The 17,390-nt window shown below is 41.7% G+C and overlaps 1 protein-coding gene across 1 annotated transcript in view; it reads left to right on the top strand.

Annotated features, from left to right (window-relative positions):
* The window catches only part of FIGNL2 (fidgetin like 2), a 58,587-nt gene extending 44,324 nt beyond the window's left edge, over positions 1-14,263 (top strand). The window contains exon 2 of the mRNA XM_087925183.1: positions 11,765-14,263. Within this exon, the coding sequence (XP_087781309.1) occupies positions 11,776-13,938 (2,163 nt within the window). The 5' untranslated portion in view covers positions 11,765-11,775 and the 3' untranslated portion in view covers positions 13,939-14,263. The remainder of the gene's footprint in view (positions 1-11,764) is intronic.
* Positions 14,264-17,390: the final 3,127 nt, after the last annotated feature.

Here is a 17,390-nt window from a genome sequence, read left to right as displayed (position 1 = left end):
TTTCTATATTGTGTGTGGTTAATCTTCTAACAGATTAAATGGTAAACCAGCCTGTGAAATAAATAAAGCTATTATCCTTTTCCAGTCTCAGTGTTTTAAAGTTGATGGCTGGAGGGATTTCACATTGGGACACAAATGAAGAGGCTTAGGGGTCTTCAGGTGTGCCCAAAATAAACAATAACACCTATATGTTGTACGCTATATACAAAGAAGCAGATATCACTTAATGAGAAAAAAGTATTCATTCTTTTAAAAAAAGTATGGGGGTGGGAGAGAGAGATAACATTAAGGCTATGAGGAGGAGCATTTTTAAGCCATTAACAGCAATAAAGAAAAGCACATGGTTTATACTGAACTAAAGGGGGTGTTGGATGAACCAGCTAGGGATTTCATGCATTTGTACAGCTTCCCCTTTTTCCTTGTCCGTGGTAGTTCTGGGGCAGCCCTAGCGCAGAATGGTTTTAGGAAGATAAGCTAGTCTCCTAGCTGTAAGCGAGATGCCCCTATTGTTAAGCATCCAAGCAACAAAAGAGGCAGCACTGGTCAGGCAGTAACATTTTGCATCCTCACCCCCACACATCTGACTTCCTGGGGTGCCTTCCTCATTCTGTGAGTGTGTTTGTTGTAGGCGCACAGGCTGATCTTCCTGTGTGTCTGTTCCTCCAGAGCACGGTGCAAGAGCATCTCATAACATTTATGCGCGCAGATTTAAAGGGGACAATGGGCACATATGCCTGTGTGGTGCCTGTGAACTGCAGAATGTGGGTTGCCTGCAGAATACAATGGCCCTTGTGGGGGTTGGGGGTGAAATGATCATAATGCCTGACTGTTGACATCAGAGGACGTTGAAGGCAGCTGATGACTCGGTTTGGAATTGAGGACCAGGTCTTGTTTTTAAAAAGGTGGCAGGAGGAATAAGAGAAAAGAGTGTGTGTGTGTGTGTGTTTGTTTTTACTGTGGAAGAAGAGACAGCCAGGATCTGGGGAACAGCAGGGGTGTGGGCTGGGGGAGAGGGCATCTGCTTAAAACTCTGAATAGTTGGAAACCTTTTCTGCAAGCTTTGGCCAAAAGAGTCTCCATCACCACCACCACTCCCCAGCAGCAAACCCAGTCCAGTCCATAGTTGCTCCTGAATAGATTAACCAGATTTCCATAATTAGAGTGCAAGGGGACAATGGGATTCTCTCCTCAGTGCCCCCCCACCCTTCCTTTTGTCTTGGGCTTTAGATAATGGGCCAGCCAAGAGGGTGGGAAACTGACAGGCTATTTGGTCACTGGACAGTAATTTTCTCACACTGCCAAGGGGGCGCATTGAAACATCTGCCTTCTTTGGGAATGCTCATTCACGTTCCATTTCAAATGCCTGACAACTTCTCTCTCTCTTCCCCTCCCCCCCTCCAATTTCTTTTCCTTTTTTTTTTTAAACGAAAGGTAAGAAATTGGTTTAGATATGTTGCCTTTTGTCCCTAGCATTTATCCACCCTAAATACAGCTAGGTAGTTTTTTGTTACTTTGAGATAGGGGTCCCTTTCCTTAAATTTAATTTAATGGAGAGCCAAATACCATTTATAGCCTGAATATCTAGCAAAGGCCCTATGGCTAGATTGAAAATAAACTCCAAAGATTTGTGTTTAATCTAAAAGCAAAGCAATAAGCCATGCTGTATTTGGAACAGTGTAGATGATTCAGAATTTACCCTGCAGGGATCTTGATTAATAATTCTCACTGTTAAATATTGATATTTGAGTTCCTGCTTTGATTATTCTCTTTGTTACTTAAATGCTTGACCTAAATTTGGGGGAGATTTTTTCAAAAGTCCTGCTCAGTTCAATGCATGTGGATATGGCATTCAGTGGGATGCATTCTCTGACAATGTCCATAAGATTGAATTCTGCTTTAATATTCATTGCTGGTTGGGGAATTCCAGGAGTTGAAGTCCATACATCTTAAAGTTGCCAAGGTTGAGAAACACTAGGAAATTAAGTAATTTCCACATTTAAAATAACTTAAGCTCTGGGGGTACAATAGACAGCCCCAAAAGCCTTAGCCATAGCCCCTGGAGTAAGGGCACATGCAGTCAAAGAGAGTAAAAGGAGTAAAGATGGTAGCCTTTGCTGTGCAACTGAAGCCCCGCCCCTTTCATGTGCCTCTTATGATGGATGTAAAAAGAGACGTGGTTCCAATCCTTTCCCCACAATGTCCGCTTTGAGCATTTTGAACTTCGTCTCAAGACAGCTTTGCTGCAGAGCCCTTCCAAAACTCTCATGAAATTGAAGCAAAAGGAGAAAATTGTGAAATATGTTGCGAAATAATTTGATTCACTAAACATCGAATTTAATTGAAATCCATTTTTGTCTTGACCTCACTGATATTTTTCATCCCAGTAAAACTGCTCAGAGATTTTGAAGTTTAGGATTTTAACTGGGTGGAATGTTCACAAGCAGGATTCAGTTCGTTAGATGTCATAATTTCTTTCTTCTTTAATATTTTTAGTTTTGTAATTCTGTTTTTCAAGATCTGGCTTAGACACTCTGGAATTTATTTAGAAAAACTGGATAGTCAGGCCTTAATCCATCTAAATGAAACTCTCATGGTTGGTTCTTACTAAAGCTATAAAAAAATTAAATGTTAATTTTGCTGTACTTTCAATGGAACTGACCACAACTTTTTCTTGGTTTAAGACCCCTGTGTTGGGAATAAAAATTTTCTGTGGAATCTTTTGCAGCTGAGACTACAACTGAGCTACATTTTGTTAAACCCACAAGACATTAGTCATTGGCAATATACCAAGATAAATAAATAAAAACCAAAGTCAATTATAATTTTCCAAAACACTTATGCCACATCCTTCCACTGGAGACTATCTTCCTAGTTGATTTTTTTTAAAAAATAATTCTTTTAGTTATTGCTGTCTCTTGAAATCTTAAAAATTAAAAATCATACAAAAATAATGCTTTGGGGAGTTACTTAAATTGTATTGTAATAGCAATAGCACTTAAGACTTATATACTGCTTTAGACCCCTCTCTAAGCGGTTTACAGAGTCAGCAGATTGCCCCCAACAATCTGGCTTCTCATTTTATCCACCTTGGAAGGATGAAAGGCTGAGTTGCTCTTGCAGAAGTTAGGATGTATTTATTTGATTCACATTCTGCCTTTCATTTAATTCTGCGAGCTGTCAAGAAATTTCACGTGTTGAATTTCCAGCAAAAAAAAAATCAAAGTCACAAAAACTGTAAAATAAATAAATAAATGAGACTGGTAGAGTGTAATTGTTAAAAATTAGCTTAGACCTTTATGGTAGGAAAGATACATGTCTGATGTTGTTTTCAGAACATTTGGATGGACATAAATACCAGGTATTTCTCAGTTAGTCTACAGTAGACTATTTATTCCATTTCACCATTTTAGAATGGTTTAACTCGTGCTTTTCTTCATAATGCCTTATAAGAAGAAAGTAGCTGTAGCTTGTTAAATTGTTCAGGCAATATTTGGACAGTGGCAGCACAAAACACAAAAGATCTGTTTTCTTCCCACCCAGCCATCTCTTTCATATGTATTTATTTTGGTATCTCTCATGTTTTCTCTGTGATTTCCCCTCCTCCTCACATCATTTGGTAAAGTGCTGAGGTAATCACTCTAAGAATCATCAGTTGTTTGACAGCCTAATAGGTATAGGAAAAATATCATCTGCATAATTTATGTTTGTGTGCTCTGTGGCCTTTAGGATAACATTTAGCCAGATGCAGAGGTGGATGGAAGGAGATTGCAGTCTCTAGATATATCTCTAGGTGAAATATATTGCAATTGTTTAACAGAAACAGCAAAATAGCTCACCAACTAAACAAACAAAGTGAAGAATACTGAAATGTGAAAGAAAGTTAGAAAAGGAATTTTGCCTATGTCACTGTGGGAGCATTATTCAGTTTGGCAACACAGAAAATATTCCCAATTTTAGAATTTGTTCATTGTAAGTGGCATTAGTTTTTTTTAAAATGTGACTTTAGTTTACGGACACACAAAATACTGTATATCCCAAAGCTGAAAGTTTCTCCTCTGAAAAAGCATGATGATTTCAGTGAGATGCTATGGCTATGCTCTAAGTATAGTACGTTCACTCTGAGACTGGAAAATTCAAATTACTAAAAATTTATTGAGTACAACTAGGCAAGTGGGTGCCCATATAAACTGAATAAAGGTTATAAGAAAATGTAAGCTTCAGATCATCTGTTTCCTTCCTTCCTTCCTTCCTTCCTTCCTTCCTTCCTTCCTTCCTTCCTTCCTTCCTTCCTTCCTTCCTTCCTCCCTCCCTCCCTCCCTCCCTTCCTTCCTTCCTTCCTTTTGAGAAAAGGCAGAAAAGAGAGCAGTTTCTTCTTTTTAAGGCTAATTACCCCATCTCGTTCTTTGAATTTGGCAAAAGAAAGCTACTTGATGTCTTTCTTGTGCCAAATAATTGTGCCAGGACGAGGGAGGGAAGGAAAGAAGGAAGGAAGGAAGGAAGGAGGGAAGGAGGGAGACTTGCTTTCTGAAAAACACATTTTTAGTCATTAAAAAGCCAAATGTTAATATTTTTTATCAATCTGAAGCTTATTTTTTCTTATTTTCTTTATTCAGTTTACATGGGGGCCCACTTGCCAAGTTGTGCCCAGTAAATTTTAATTATTTGAATTTTCCAGTCCCAGAGTGAACTCATTAATACTTGGGGCATAGCCACCCTGAACTGAAGCATCATATGCTGAATTCCCTTTACTGATTGAAAACAACAACCACATTTTTCCTGATACTCCTGAGATACCCTTTCCTTTAATAATTTACTGCTGCTGTTAATGCAGGGCAGAAGTCTCTGCTGCTATTTCAGCAAGTGATATCATTCACTCCCCCTCCCCACAAAATATCCCACCCCACATATAACTTGGAACCGAGTGTTTGAAGGGAGTGTTTCCTGGGAGGTTTTTCTTCTTTTGTCTTCCTTTTTCCAAAGCTCTCCCTGTGGAGGGCCTTCTTTTAATTCTTTATCATCCCTTTATTCATTCATTCATTTGTTCATTCGTTCGTTCATTCATTCGTTTGTTTGTTTGGCTGGGCGTTATGGATGGGATATGGTGACGAAGGTATTTGTGGCAAGAATACCCCTCCGTGGACTTTGCCTTCTTGTGCTTTTTAATATAAGAGTGAGCAAATGCAGGCAGGATGCTGAAGAAAGCCCGGTTAAACCTGCCATTTAAATCCTCTTGTGTAAGTTTGATATCCAAAGTGGAAGGACAAATGCCATATAAGTCAATTAAAGCATTAGGTAATCTAATTGTGCTGTGGTCACCAAGTGGCTTAAAGGCTGAATGGAGGACGCGCTCCCCCCGCCACCCCCTCCCCACCTCAGCCTTCCCCTGAGGCCCTTGCAAATGAGGAGAGGAGGAGAAACTCGGCCCAAGGAAGAGGGAGCAAGAACACACACACACACACACAGCCACACAGCCACAGACCAACAATAGAAATGAAAAGACCCAGCGCTGGAAAGCTAGGCTTGCAACCACAAAGCCACCCCTAGAGAGTTGGGATAGGTTATAAATATTACAAAATACATCAGTTAAAAAGAGAGTAGCAGGAAAAGAGGTATTTGGCTGGATAATGTGGAAAATGTTGGGGGCCTCAGCCTCTCAGCCCAGCACTCCTGTTTTTTTTCCCACCTTCTGGAGCCTGGAAGGTTTTTGGAATTTGCTTAGCCCCTCAGCAAGGCTTCTGAAATGTCTGTGCTCATTACGCTAGGAGGATGAGAAACCCACAGGCCCGTAGTAAAAAAACCCAACAAGAACAACAACAAAAACGTGCCTACCGTCCATGTCCTATTGTTTATTTTTATTTTTCTTATATGTATCAATTTCATGTATTCATAACTATGTTTATACTTATACCTGTTATAATCACTTGACAAATAACTAAATAAATAAAATATAATTATAGAGCCAAAAAAATGGGTGAGGGGGCGTGGGGGAAGAAAAGAACGCCAAAACCAGCCCAGAGCAATTAAAATTACTTAAGTCAGGTCGAATGATGTGCTGCTAGCATTCCTCCAGCTTGGCGCTTGATTGCTTCATTGTGTGCATTCCTCTGCCGAGTTGTGATGGAGCAGCTGAGCCCAGAGGAGGAGGGAAGGGCCGGGGTGGGCTTCTTGGCGTCACTCTGCCAGGTTGTTAAAAGAGCTCTGGCTGGCTTGCCTGCAGACTTTCTCCACCAGGAAGCTTCCAGATGGGTGCCCAAAAGGATGGTGTGCTAGATGATGAAATAGGAATCCAATCTAATTAGTAGTCATTGGTTAAAGAAAAGGCTGCCCAGTGGGAAAAAAAATAGTATGAAAAGCAGCTCTTTTAGGCAGGGACAATCCTGTTAAGTGGGCTAGGCTGTGCTTTTATCTTTCTCATAATTTAAGGTAGGCATACATGCTTCAGGAAATACATACTGGTAGTCATTAGGTTCCAACCACAGTTGGAGCCTGGATTTCCATGGCTAAGAGACTTGGTCATTAAATAAGTCACTTCCAATTTTATTGCCTTTTTTGCATGGTCGTTAACCAAATTTGGCTTACCCTGTTGACTTGGCTTGTCGGAAGCTCCCTGGGAAGGTCATAAAAGGTGATCACATGACCCTGGGATGCTGCAACCATTGCAAATGTATGCTAAGTTGACAAGAATTTGGTTTTGATCATGTGACTGTGGGAATGTTGGAAGTGTAAGGACCAGTTGTGAGTTACTTCCCCCCCCCATTGTATCTTCAAACTTCGATGGTTAAACAAATAGTCAGAAATCAGGGTCTACCTATACATACATATGCTGACTTTGTAAAACTGCTTCAAGAGAGCTGTAAAGTATTGTGAAGCGGTATATAAGTCTTAAGTGCTATGGCTATTTCTATCTACATGACTATGTAGATGGCTACAATAGCTATGGTTATTTCTATCTACATTCATACATAAAGAGAGTAAAGAGTAAGAATGGTGCTCCTTCCTTGCTTGATGCTCCATGATTGGTATCTGAATCACTTCTGGATGGAAATCGTGCCAGGGACTCTTCTGGGAATCAGTTCAGGAACTGCCCTGAATACTTACTGCTGCCTCAAGCTAATTCTGAAACAACTTGGCCTCTTTTATCATGTATCTGAATTACTTCAAGATGCTGAATTTCACATTAAAAACATACAATAATTTGACCTTCCAAATGACTCTAGCTTCCATATCAACCAGGGGTAGAATTCTACCGGTTCGGTCCGGTTCTCTAGAACCGGTAGCTCTGAAGAGCAGATGACACCGAACTGGGTCGCTCCAAAGATCTTCTTTTCTTCGATTGAGCCTACCTGCCCACCTGGGCTCTAGGCTGCCTTTTATTCCCTGCTAAAGCAACCTTAGTTGCTTTGTGCGGCACAGCTGAGTGCTGCGTGTCAGCAGGAGATGGTTATAGCTTGCAGGAGAGGTTGTTTTAAAAGTACTGTGCATGCGCACTCAGCAAACCGGTTGTTATGCCGGTAGGATCCCACCCCTGTTATCAACCCTGCCCCCCCTTCTTTAACTCAGAGTTCCCCAATGTTTTCGGCTTTGCGGACGAGCAGAGGGGGGGAGGGGATGATTCTGTGCTTGGCGGGCAAGCGTGTATGCACACAGCTTGCTCACTGCTCCCATAAGTGGGGATGCGTACGCTCACCTGCCACTTCCATGGCCAGGTTCTGATAGGCTCAACGCCCAATAGTGGGCCACAGCCCGGGGGCTGGGGACCCCCTCCTTTAAATGACCCTCCAAGACCAGTTTTCATTTCGCAGGTATATATTTTCTATCAGTAGTTTAGCAAGAAGGTTTCCTTAGCAGTGGGAATTTCCCTTCCCATAACATTTTGCACGGAGGATAATGTTACTGTAATTTACAGTATTTTAATTTACTCAAATTCTACTAAGAGTATAATTTTTGCTATAATTTTAATAGGCAATTGGTAGTTGCTGTTGCTAGCCTTGTACTACACCCTCAAGCAGATGTTCTTGTATTCTCGTTGCCAGAACCCTGGCCAGCATTTTCAAAGATATTGGAAGCTGAAATTTAGCAAAATCTAAAGTGCTGTGAATTGCTCTCCAGATACCCAGGGTAATACAGTCCCTGAATCTTGAAAGGGATACATCAAGTTTTAATCTAAAATAAATACTTTGTTGAGCATTTATAAATTATGTTCTATTCTTGACAGAAAATACTGCCTCCATATTAATTATTGTAAGCCATGATATTGTAAGCTTTGAATATGAATACTCTGAATAAATGACAAATCCTTGCAAAAGAAAACATCTCATATATATGAGATAATAATACTACTTTATAATGCTTTTGTAAGGCCACACTTGGAATATTGCATACAATTTTGGCCGCCATGATGTAAAAAAGATGTTGAGACTCTAGAAAGAATGCAGAGAAGAGCAACAAAAATGATTGGGGGACTGGAGGCCAAAACATAAAGAACTATTGCTGGAACTGGATATGTCTGGTCTTACGAAAAGAAGGACTAGGCGTGATATGATAACAGAGTTGCAATATCTCAGAGGCTGCCACTATGATGAGGGAGTCAAGCTTTTCTCCAAAGCACCTGAGGGTAGAACAAGAAACAGTGGGTGGAAACTAATCAAGGAGAGAACCAGACTAGAACTAAGGAGAAATTTCCTGACAGTTAGAACAATTATTAAGTGGAACAACTTGCCTCCAGAAGTTGTAAATGCTCCAACACTGAAAGTTTTTAAGAAGAGATTAGATAACCTTTTGTCTGAAGTGGTGTAGGGTTTCCTGCCAAAGCAGGGGGTTGGACTAGAAGACCTCCAAGGTCCCTTCCAACTCTGTTATTCTACTCTACTCTACTCTACTCTACTCTACTCTACTCTACTCTACTCTACTCTACTCCACTCCACTCCACTCCACTCCACTCCACTCCACTCCACTCTGTATTTAGATCACTCTATGTATAAATCTTTAAAGCAAGAATCCTGGGCTGCAAGAATCCTAGGTTGCAAGCTATTAGGGATTGGAAACATCTTTAGGTACTAGGTGCCATCACCTGATCCTGTGCACAGCGTAGAAATCAAGATGCCCTATAAAAATAACACCCAGAATTTGAATGAGGATGATTACAAGTATATGGGCATCCTTCCTACTGATGACATCAAGTGCACTAAAGTCAAGAAGAAGATTAAAAGCGAATACATCAAAAGAATGAAGATCTTAACATTCAAACTCAGTGGAGGAAATACCATCAAGGCAATTAACACTTGAGCAATTCCAGTCATTAGACACATAGCTGCTATAGTGGATTGCACTCAAGCAGAATTTAAAGCCATGGATAGGAAGCCAGGTAAGTTGGCAGGGATATATCATGCCCTTCATCCACACACCAGTGTTTACAGACTGTTATTTCCATAGAACATCTTGATTTCTTCAGTTTTCATCATTTCCCCCCTCTTTTTGGTAAGGGTGGCTTGTTGTCGAGTGCAAACTCCATATAAGTATCTTGGCTATATATAAGGACAGTGTTGAGCAATGATTCTATTTGAAATGGTGTTTTTCCATACAATCAGATCACCCACATAAAGGAGGTGAGATAGTGTGGTAGATATTTTTGCTGTTTGATAGCCGTGGCCTGAATTATTCAGCATTGTTGATAGAGGAATCAGTGCAACGACAAATAGAAGTGGTGATAGTGAGTTTCCTTGAAAGATAGAACATAGATTTCTGTCTTGATCTTAACTCCTCTTAGTCTATCATAATTGACCAACAATTGTCTCTTCATAGTGCCATTAATCATGGCACAAAGCTTCTGACTTCTAGGCATTTGATTATCCAATCATGTGGCAGAGTGTCAAACACCTTTTTGTCACCAATCCATGCTACATTCAAATTGGTCTTCTTTCTCTTGCAGTTTTCCAAAATCATTTTGTCAATTAGGGGCTGATCTTTGTTCCTCTGCTGTTTCAGAGGTTTCCTTTCTGCTCAGGTGGAAGGAGCTTGTTTTCAACTAGATGCTATTGGACTGGGTCAGCTACCACATCAGTTAGCAATTGAAAGTTGTTGGTAAGCAGGTAATTGGCCTGTGATTGCCAGATGCTGCCTCTTCTGTTGGAACTTTCATTATCAGGTAGGTTTTGCCAAATCTTAACCAATCTTCACTTTTGCCTTCTTGTTGTTAAACTATTTGGCAAAGAATAGGTGTAGCCTCTCTTCTGTTATTTCAGATTCTGGATGTTCTTTCTAGAACTGGTGCATTCTTTTCGGATATTCTCTTCTCGTTGGGCTTATTCTTCTCTATTATTGCAGTCTAATTTTGAGCCACACTTCAGCTGAATGAAGGTTCAGCTCAGTGGTGGGATTCAGGTTTTTTTTACTATGGGTTCTATGGGTGTAGCTTAGTGGGCGTGGCAGGGGAAGGATACTGTAAAAACTCCAGTCAGAGGGGGTATTTGCCGGTTCTCTGAACGACTCAAAATTTCCGCTACTGGTTCTCCAAAACTGGTTAGAACCTGCTGAATACCATGTCTGGTTCAGCTACTGTATGTTGTGGCTTTTCTTCCTATTGTCACATGGGGTGCCTGATTTAGTTTTCAGAGTTCCACGATACATGTATATTTATCTATTATCAATTTGATCAAAATATATTTGAAATAAAAATTGCTTAGACAGGTGAAGATGCTGATTTATGCAGAACCACCTCAATTAGGCGCATAGAGTTGTTGGTTCTGTGGCCGGAGTGCCTAGAATTATTTAGGAACATTAATAAATATACTATATTCAGGATGTACATTACGTTAAGTACATGATGTTTCAAAAGGCGATTGATCAATTCATTACCGAAGGCTTCCAAGAAAACTCCTTTCCTGGATTGGATAACTGTCTAAAATTTAGGAAATACAGTGAATGCATGGTTATTTTTGACAATATATCAAAATAAGCAAGGTGGATCCAAATGAAGCACTATTGCAACTAATATTGGTTAATATTCATATAGGATCTGGAGTTCAAACACCTGATGTTTTATAAATGAAGGAGAATATATGTGTCCCAGGATAATGTTGCAGGATCCAATCTGGGCTGGTCACAGGGACCAGAGGTTTTGTCTTCTGAGCTGCTTTTGGACTCATGCTGGAGCCCATCTTGTCACTTCTGAAGAGAGGCTACCAGTGAGAAGTTCTCTGGAGAGAAAGTTCCCTCAGGATGGGCTCCAGCATGAGTCCAAAAGCTCAGAAGGCATAACCTCTGGCCCCAGTGACCAGCCCAGATTGGATCCTGCAACCTGATGTATCCTTTGGGAATGTCATCAAACTGTTCAGATAGTATAATTTTAACCCAATGGCAAAGAGGTTCAAAAAGAATCTTTCATGGAAGGAAGAGCAAATAAGATTCTGTGAAGTCAGAGTAAAATTGCAGAGGAAAATTCTCCATATGTCCTATGTTCAGTTATGTTTTGTTGCCTTAAGAATAGCCAAGTTTGACTGGCTGTCGACACACTGTGGGGCTGCTCCAGGACTTCACATAGGAAGCTCAGAGGATGTTCTTAGTTTAGACACGCCCATCTTTTTCATTTTTTTCCCAATCTTAGCTTATTTGCTTTTCCTAGATGTTATGAAAATATATATCATTGTCTCTGTATTTTGTGCAGTAATTGTAGTAGGTAATTATCAAACGAGCCACTGATTTGTTTTAGGATACATTTCCTTTTAAACCTAAAGCTGATTCTGGTTCCTTTGTTCTTTCCTTCCAGCTCTGTCAAAGATGCACTGGACACCAGAGCATGCTCAGCCCCTGAATCAGTGGCCAGAGCAGCACCTCGATGTCTCCTCTACCACCTCTTCACCTGCCCACAAATCTGATCTCTACCACAGCAGTCGGCAGCGCTTCAACTATGCTTGGGCCAATGATGACATCTCTGCTCTGACTGCTTCCAACCTGCTGAAGAGGTATGCGGAGAAGTACTCAGGAGTCCTCGACTCCCCTTATGACCGGCCATCAGCACTCAACACCTATGGGGATGGTGCCTTTGGACCCCTCAATGGACAGAAGGGGGAGGTTGAGCCTTGGTCAATGGCCCACAGCGCTGAAGGAGTTTACCCTCTGACCCCAATGCATGATGGACTGTCCAGCTCCAAGGGGATTGTTCCTCCTCCTGTCACACCGGGTAATAGTCTTGGTACCTCCCCCGTGGTTTCCACTAACCTGTCTGACTCGATTTATCCCAGTAACACTTGTGGGGGACCCACCACGTCTGGCAGCCTCGGGGCATCTCAGGAGTATCCGTCGGGCTACAGTGGAACCTACCTGCCCTCAGGCTATTGCAGCCAGCCCACTTCGGCACTTCCCCCTCCACACCCATCCACCCACCTGCATAGCTCTGGCCTCCTGCAGCCCAGCCATCCTTCCACCACCCTTGTCCCTGGATATACTTCTTCAGGACCCATGTATAATTACGCTTCAGGGAGCTACCCAGCTCAGCCCACTTATGGTGCCATCCACCCTCCCCATCCTTCAGCTTCATATTTGCCCTCAGGCATTGCTGCCCCCACACCCATTCCCCCTTCCTCCCGCCCTCCTGTGGTCCCTGGTTACAGCTATCAGAGTCCTCTCTCTGTAGCACCCTTGAGTGGCGAACCAGGGAGCTCTTTGAAAAGAAAGGCCTTTGATATCGCTGGCGGGGAGGAAGATGGCGAAGACAGGTATCGCAAATACAGCTATGAGCAACCAAAGTCCCCATATCAGATGTCCGACAATGGTGAATGTAGAGGGAATGGATTCAACCGGAGCTCAGAGGTGCCTTTCAAAGGTGGGAAAAGGCCAAGTGGAGCAGGAGTGGTGGCAACCACAGTGGCTTCCGATGAGCCCATTGGGAAGTTCAACACCCAGGCTATGAAAGGATTGGTCTCTCCAGCTTACAGTGTTAGTGAAGCCCCACTGAGGGCTAGTGAGAGCTTTGAGAAATTCACTCCTCCGGCTGCCAATGGGGAGCATGAGGGAGACTCCTTTGCTCTAAGGATGCAGCCCAAAACGACAGCATTCAGTGGTGACAACAGCAGCCAGCCAGTAGAAGAACAGCTGAAAACCATGGACCCTTTCATTCTGGAATTGGTGAACAACAAAGTAATTGACTGCGGCCCTCCAGTCCAGTGGACGGACATTGCAGGACAAGTCTCTGTCAAAGCTGCCATTGAAGAAGAGCTCGTGTGGCCCATCCTGAGGCCTGGTGCATATACTGGTGCAAACCAACCACCCAGAACCATCCTGCTCTTTGGGCCTCGTGGTGTAGGGAAGACCCTGCTGAGCAGGTGCATTTCTACCCAGCTGGGATCTACCCTGTTGAAGCTCAGTGGCACAGCCTTGGTCTCCAAGTGGAAGGCTGAGGCAGAGAAAATCCTACAGACCACTTTCTTCATATCCAGCTGTCGGCAGCCTGCTGTCATTCTCCTCACCGATGTGGAATCTGTTTTAGAAGACGCTGCCATCTCGAAGTCCCAGTTGCTCACCTACCTGGACAAGCTTGCTACCTCCACTGAGCAGAATGTGGTTGTCATAGCAACCACCACCAGGCCTGGTAATCTGGATGAAGCCACCCAAAGAAGGTTTGCCAAACGTTTTTACATCTCCCCGCCAGACAGCATTGCAAGGCGGCAGATTCTGCACCATGCTTTAGCTCAGCAAAACTACTGTCTCAGCGAGAGGGAGATGGCCTCCATTGTCCAACTTACTGAAAGCTACTCGGGCAGTGAGCTCCTCCAGCTCTGTCAGCAGGCAGGGACCAATAAACTGCATAGCCTGCCAGGCCAACTTCAACCCACCTCCTACAAGGATTTTGAAAGCGTTTTCTGCAAAATCCACCCTGCTGTTTCTCAGAAGGAGCTGGACTTGTATGTGGAATGGGATAAAATGTATGGCTCTCACAATTAGTGGGGAAGCTCCTGTTCCTCTTTCCAAATAATCTTTAATCTGTTTGAGAGGAAGCCACTGGAAGCATTGAATTCTTGGTTTGCTCTTAAAGGTCTTGGGGCGCTGCAGGTTCCAGTTTCTGAGAGTCTCATTCCTCTTTCCGTATGAAAATGGGGGAAAGGATGAGATGTAGTTTTCATCTCTTAAAAAAAAAAGCCACACCAATTGGATGCAAGTCCTCCCCTAGACTGACTGACATGCAGCTTGTTTTTTTAAAAAAAATGTCTGAAAGTTTATGTGGTGGTTGTCAGGTCTCTATGTTAATGAAAAGTAGTTGCTCAATGAACTCAGGATAACCTATTTATTATTGATCTGTTCTTCTAATCAACCCTTTCCAGCCAGCATTGTAAAATATTCTGCCAGGTATTACCCCTTTCCCAGCTCCTTTGTAATGCTGCACACCTCAAACACTTCTGTCTGACTCTTCTATTGCAGCCTCTTTCCATCTTTTTACCCTGAAGAAACCCTTGAAATAATGTTCAGGTCTCAGGGAAGCCCTGCATAAAAATAGCAAAAAAAAACCCGAAACCCCCAAATACCTCACAGTTCAATTCACTTTTAACCTACACCATACACATTTTACAATATTTACAACAATCGCAAAATGGCAGGCTGGCAACTACATTGGGGTGTATAAACATTCCAACCACTGTCAGTGCTGGCATTGCCTGGCCCACAAAGTTCCCAAAAAACAATATTTGAGTTTTTTTTGAATGATGTCTGTCAGAATTTCATGGTTCTGTCAAACTAATTAGGGAAGGTTGTCCTATAGGTCCCTATAGGGAACAACCTATGGATCATTCATTTAATATTTCTTAACAGACTCATTTTCAGAGGCATATCTTACAATAAAGCAGATGGAATCAGTACGTTTTGAGAGAAGGGGGTTGGGATTTTTTAAAATGTAGATTATTGAATAAGCTAGGCTCTTTTTTATTTTTCTAATGTATGTAGTAGTGGTTTTTTCCCTTTTTTTAACTACTCAGGAAAAATAATTTACCTCAAAAAATAAAGAATGTTTGCATTTTTTTTAATTCAAGGAAAATAAAAATGATTTGGAGGGATTACAAATGTGCTTTATAAGGTGCACAGGAGAAAAAAAAGCAAGAATAAACTTGAAGTTGTTACAAAGATGAAAGTTGAATGTATTTCAGGAGTGTTTCACAATATATAATGCCATAACTTTCTTCTTTTTATTTAAAGAAAACATTTTTGCCATAGCATTTAGGTGGAGTAATGTGTCTTCAAAGAATAAGAAGTATTAATATTGACGTTTCAAAGCCATGGCTAGTACCACTTTTTAAAGGAATCTTTCTATTATATTTCCAAATGCCAAATAGCCATGTCATGTTTCCTTGTCCTATGCTTTTTATAGGACCTTCTATAGTAAGACTTCTGTAATCAAAGAAAATGTCCATTCCCAAAGTATTTTGAGGCAAAACAAAACAAAACACCGACCCGTGATCCCTGTCAAGGTATCCCAAGGGCCACGGCATCTTCCCCAACATGGTTGCCCTCAAATTCCTGGTTGAACCGCCCAGAATTCTCCAGCCAAAATGGCCACTTCTGAGAATTCTAGGAGCCAAATTGGGGAAACTTGGCCTGTAGGATTCAATGAGCGTCTGCATGCGGAGAAGGAAGTTAGTAGATGAATAAATGGTGCCCTTTTAGCTCTTCATTCAAGATTGAGAAGCCTCTACTAAATCTAGTCCTCCGATCCATCCTAGAGCAGGGGATAGGTACATCAGCCATAGAGCTGGAACATTTGTTTCCAACCATCCGTGCACAATTTGTTTTTTTTCCTGTCTCTTGCATTTTTGTCCCCTGACCTGGGAGTCACAATTCAAGAGGTATATCTATGTAGGTTTGTACTCTGTACTGTTCCATTTATAGATGCGTGTGTAGGTAAAAGGAGAGCATGTCTTATAAATGTTTGTGTAAGTGAATGATGTTTCCCTCTGTGTAAGCATATAAGAAATCCTGCATTTATGAAAATACGGTTGAAAATGGAGTCATGTGCACTTAGGAGAGACTTGTACCCTCTCAAGCAGGAGATACACATCATGAGGCTATCATGTGCCTACTTTGCATTGTCTTTTTGTTGTTGCTATATTGTTGCAGTATGTTGCCATTCTGAGCAATTCTAGTGTTTTTTTCTCAACTTCAGCAGCTTTAAGATGTGTAGACTTCAACTCCCATAATTCCCCAGCAAGCATGCAACTAAAGATGCTGAGCAGTGGTGGGATTCAAATTTTTTTACTACCGGTTCTGTGGACATGGCTTGGTGGGCGTGGCAGGGGAAAGATACTACAAAATCCCGATTCCCTCCCCACCCCACTGACCTGCTTTCCAGCTCCGTTCTCCTGTGCAGGGCAACAAAAGAAGATCCAGCCAATCAGCTGGGACTCAGGAGGCAGAGAATAGATGGGGGCGGGGCCAGTCAGGGATGGTATTTGCCAGTTCTCTGAACTATTCAAAATTTCCGCTACTGGTTCTCCAGAACTGGTCAGGAGCTGTTGAATACCACCTCTGGTGCTGAGGTTAAGAAACATTGTGATAGAACTTGCTAGTTGAATGTATACATCCCAGACCGAGCATAATATGAGGCCTCAATCTATACACATGCAGAGTTAAGTCATCTTTTGTCTGCATCTCCCCCTCAAAATTCTTCCAACTCCAAGGTTAATTTTGGAGAAGAAACTGACAATTCTTGCATCTGAATATTCCCATTTTGTGAAAGTTTACAAAAAGACTTCTTGGAATATGGACAGAAATTGATCAAAGGTAAACCTCCAAATATTAAACTTACTATGGTAGATAGGAGCCATCTGACTACTGTGTGCGGGATAAGAAATTATTTTAAAAAGTTTATAAAGATGAATTCCCTGTTCAGGAGTAGATGCACCCAATCCCTTTCTATAATCCATAGAATTCTGCTTTCCCCTCAAGACTGCCTTGCCAAAATGCAATGGCAAATGAGTAATTTATTTTCATTTTCCACAAATAGAGAGTAAAAATACAGTAAAGCTGTTAAGTTCTAGCAGATACGACACCTGTTTAACCAGGAGAACTGAAGTTCTCCAAAAGGAAGAGGCTTCATTCTCAGGTGAGATACACTTTTGCCAAAGTTCTGGTTTATAAACCACAATGCCTTAGAGCAGTACCAAACATTATGGCTTAATGCCAATTCTGATGCCAGCAGGTGTCTTGCTTGGGATATATTAATATCTACTCTATTTCAAATATAGCACACTCTGGATCCAACACAAATCCATGCAGACAGAATCAGAGAAATGTATTTGGATAAGAAATGTTAGGGAAATGGGTGATACCTTTAAATAGGTACTTTTGAGATAATTCTATATTCTACAGTTACAAGAATATCTGAATAAGGTCAATATAATTTGCATGAA

The sequence above is a fragment of the Pseudonaja textilis genome, chromosome 2 (genome assembly GCF_049901715.1).
Source record: "Pseudonaja textilis isolate UNSWEBS1 chromosome 2, rPseTex1.2, whole genome shotgun sequence".
Classification (NCBI taxonomy): domain Eukaryota; kingdom Metazoa; phylum Chordata; class Lepidosauria; order Squamata; family Elapidae; genus Pseudonaja; species Pseudonaja textilis.
The sequence above is the reverse complement of the archived record's forward strand: the minus strand, read 5'-3'. Positions and strand labels throughout refer to the sequence as shown.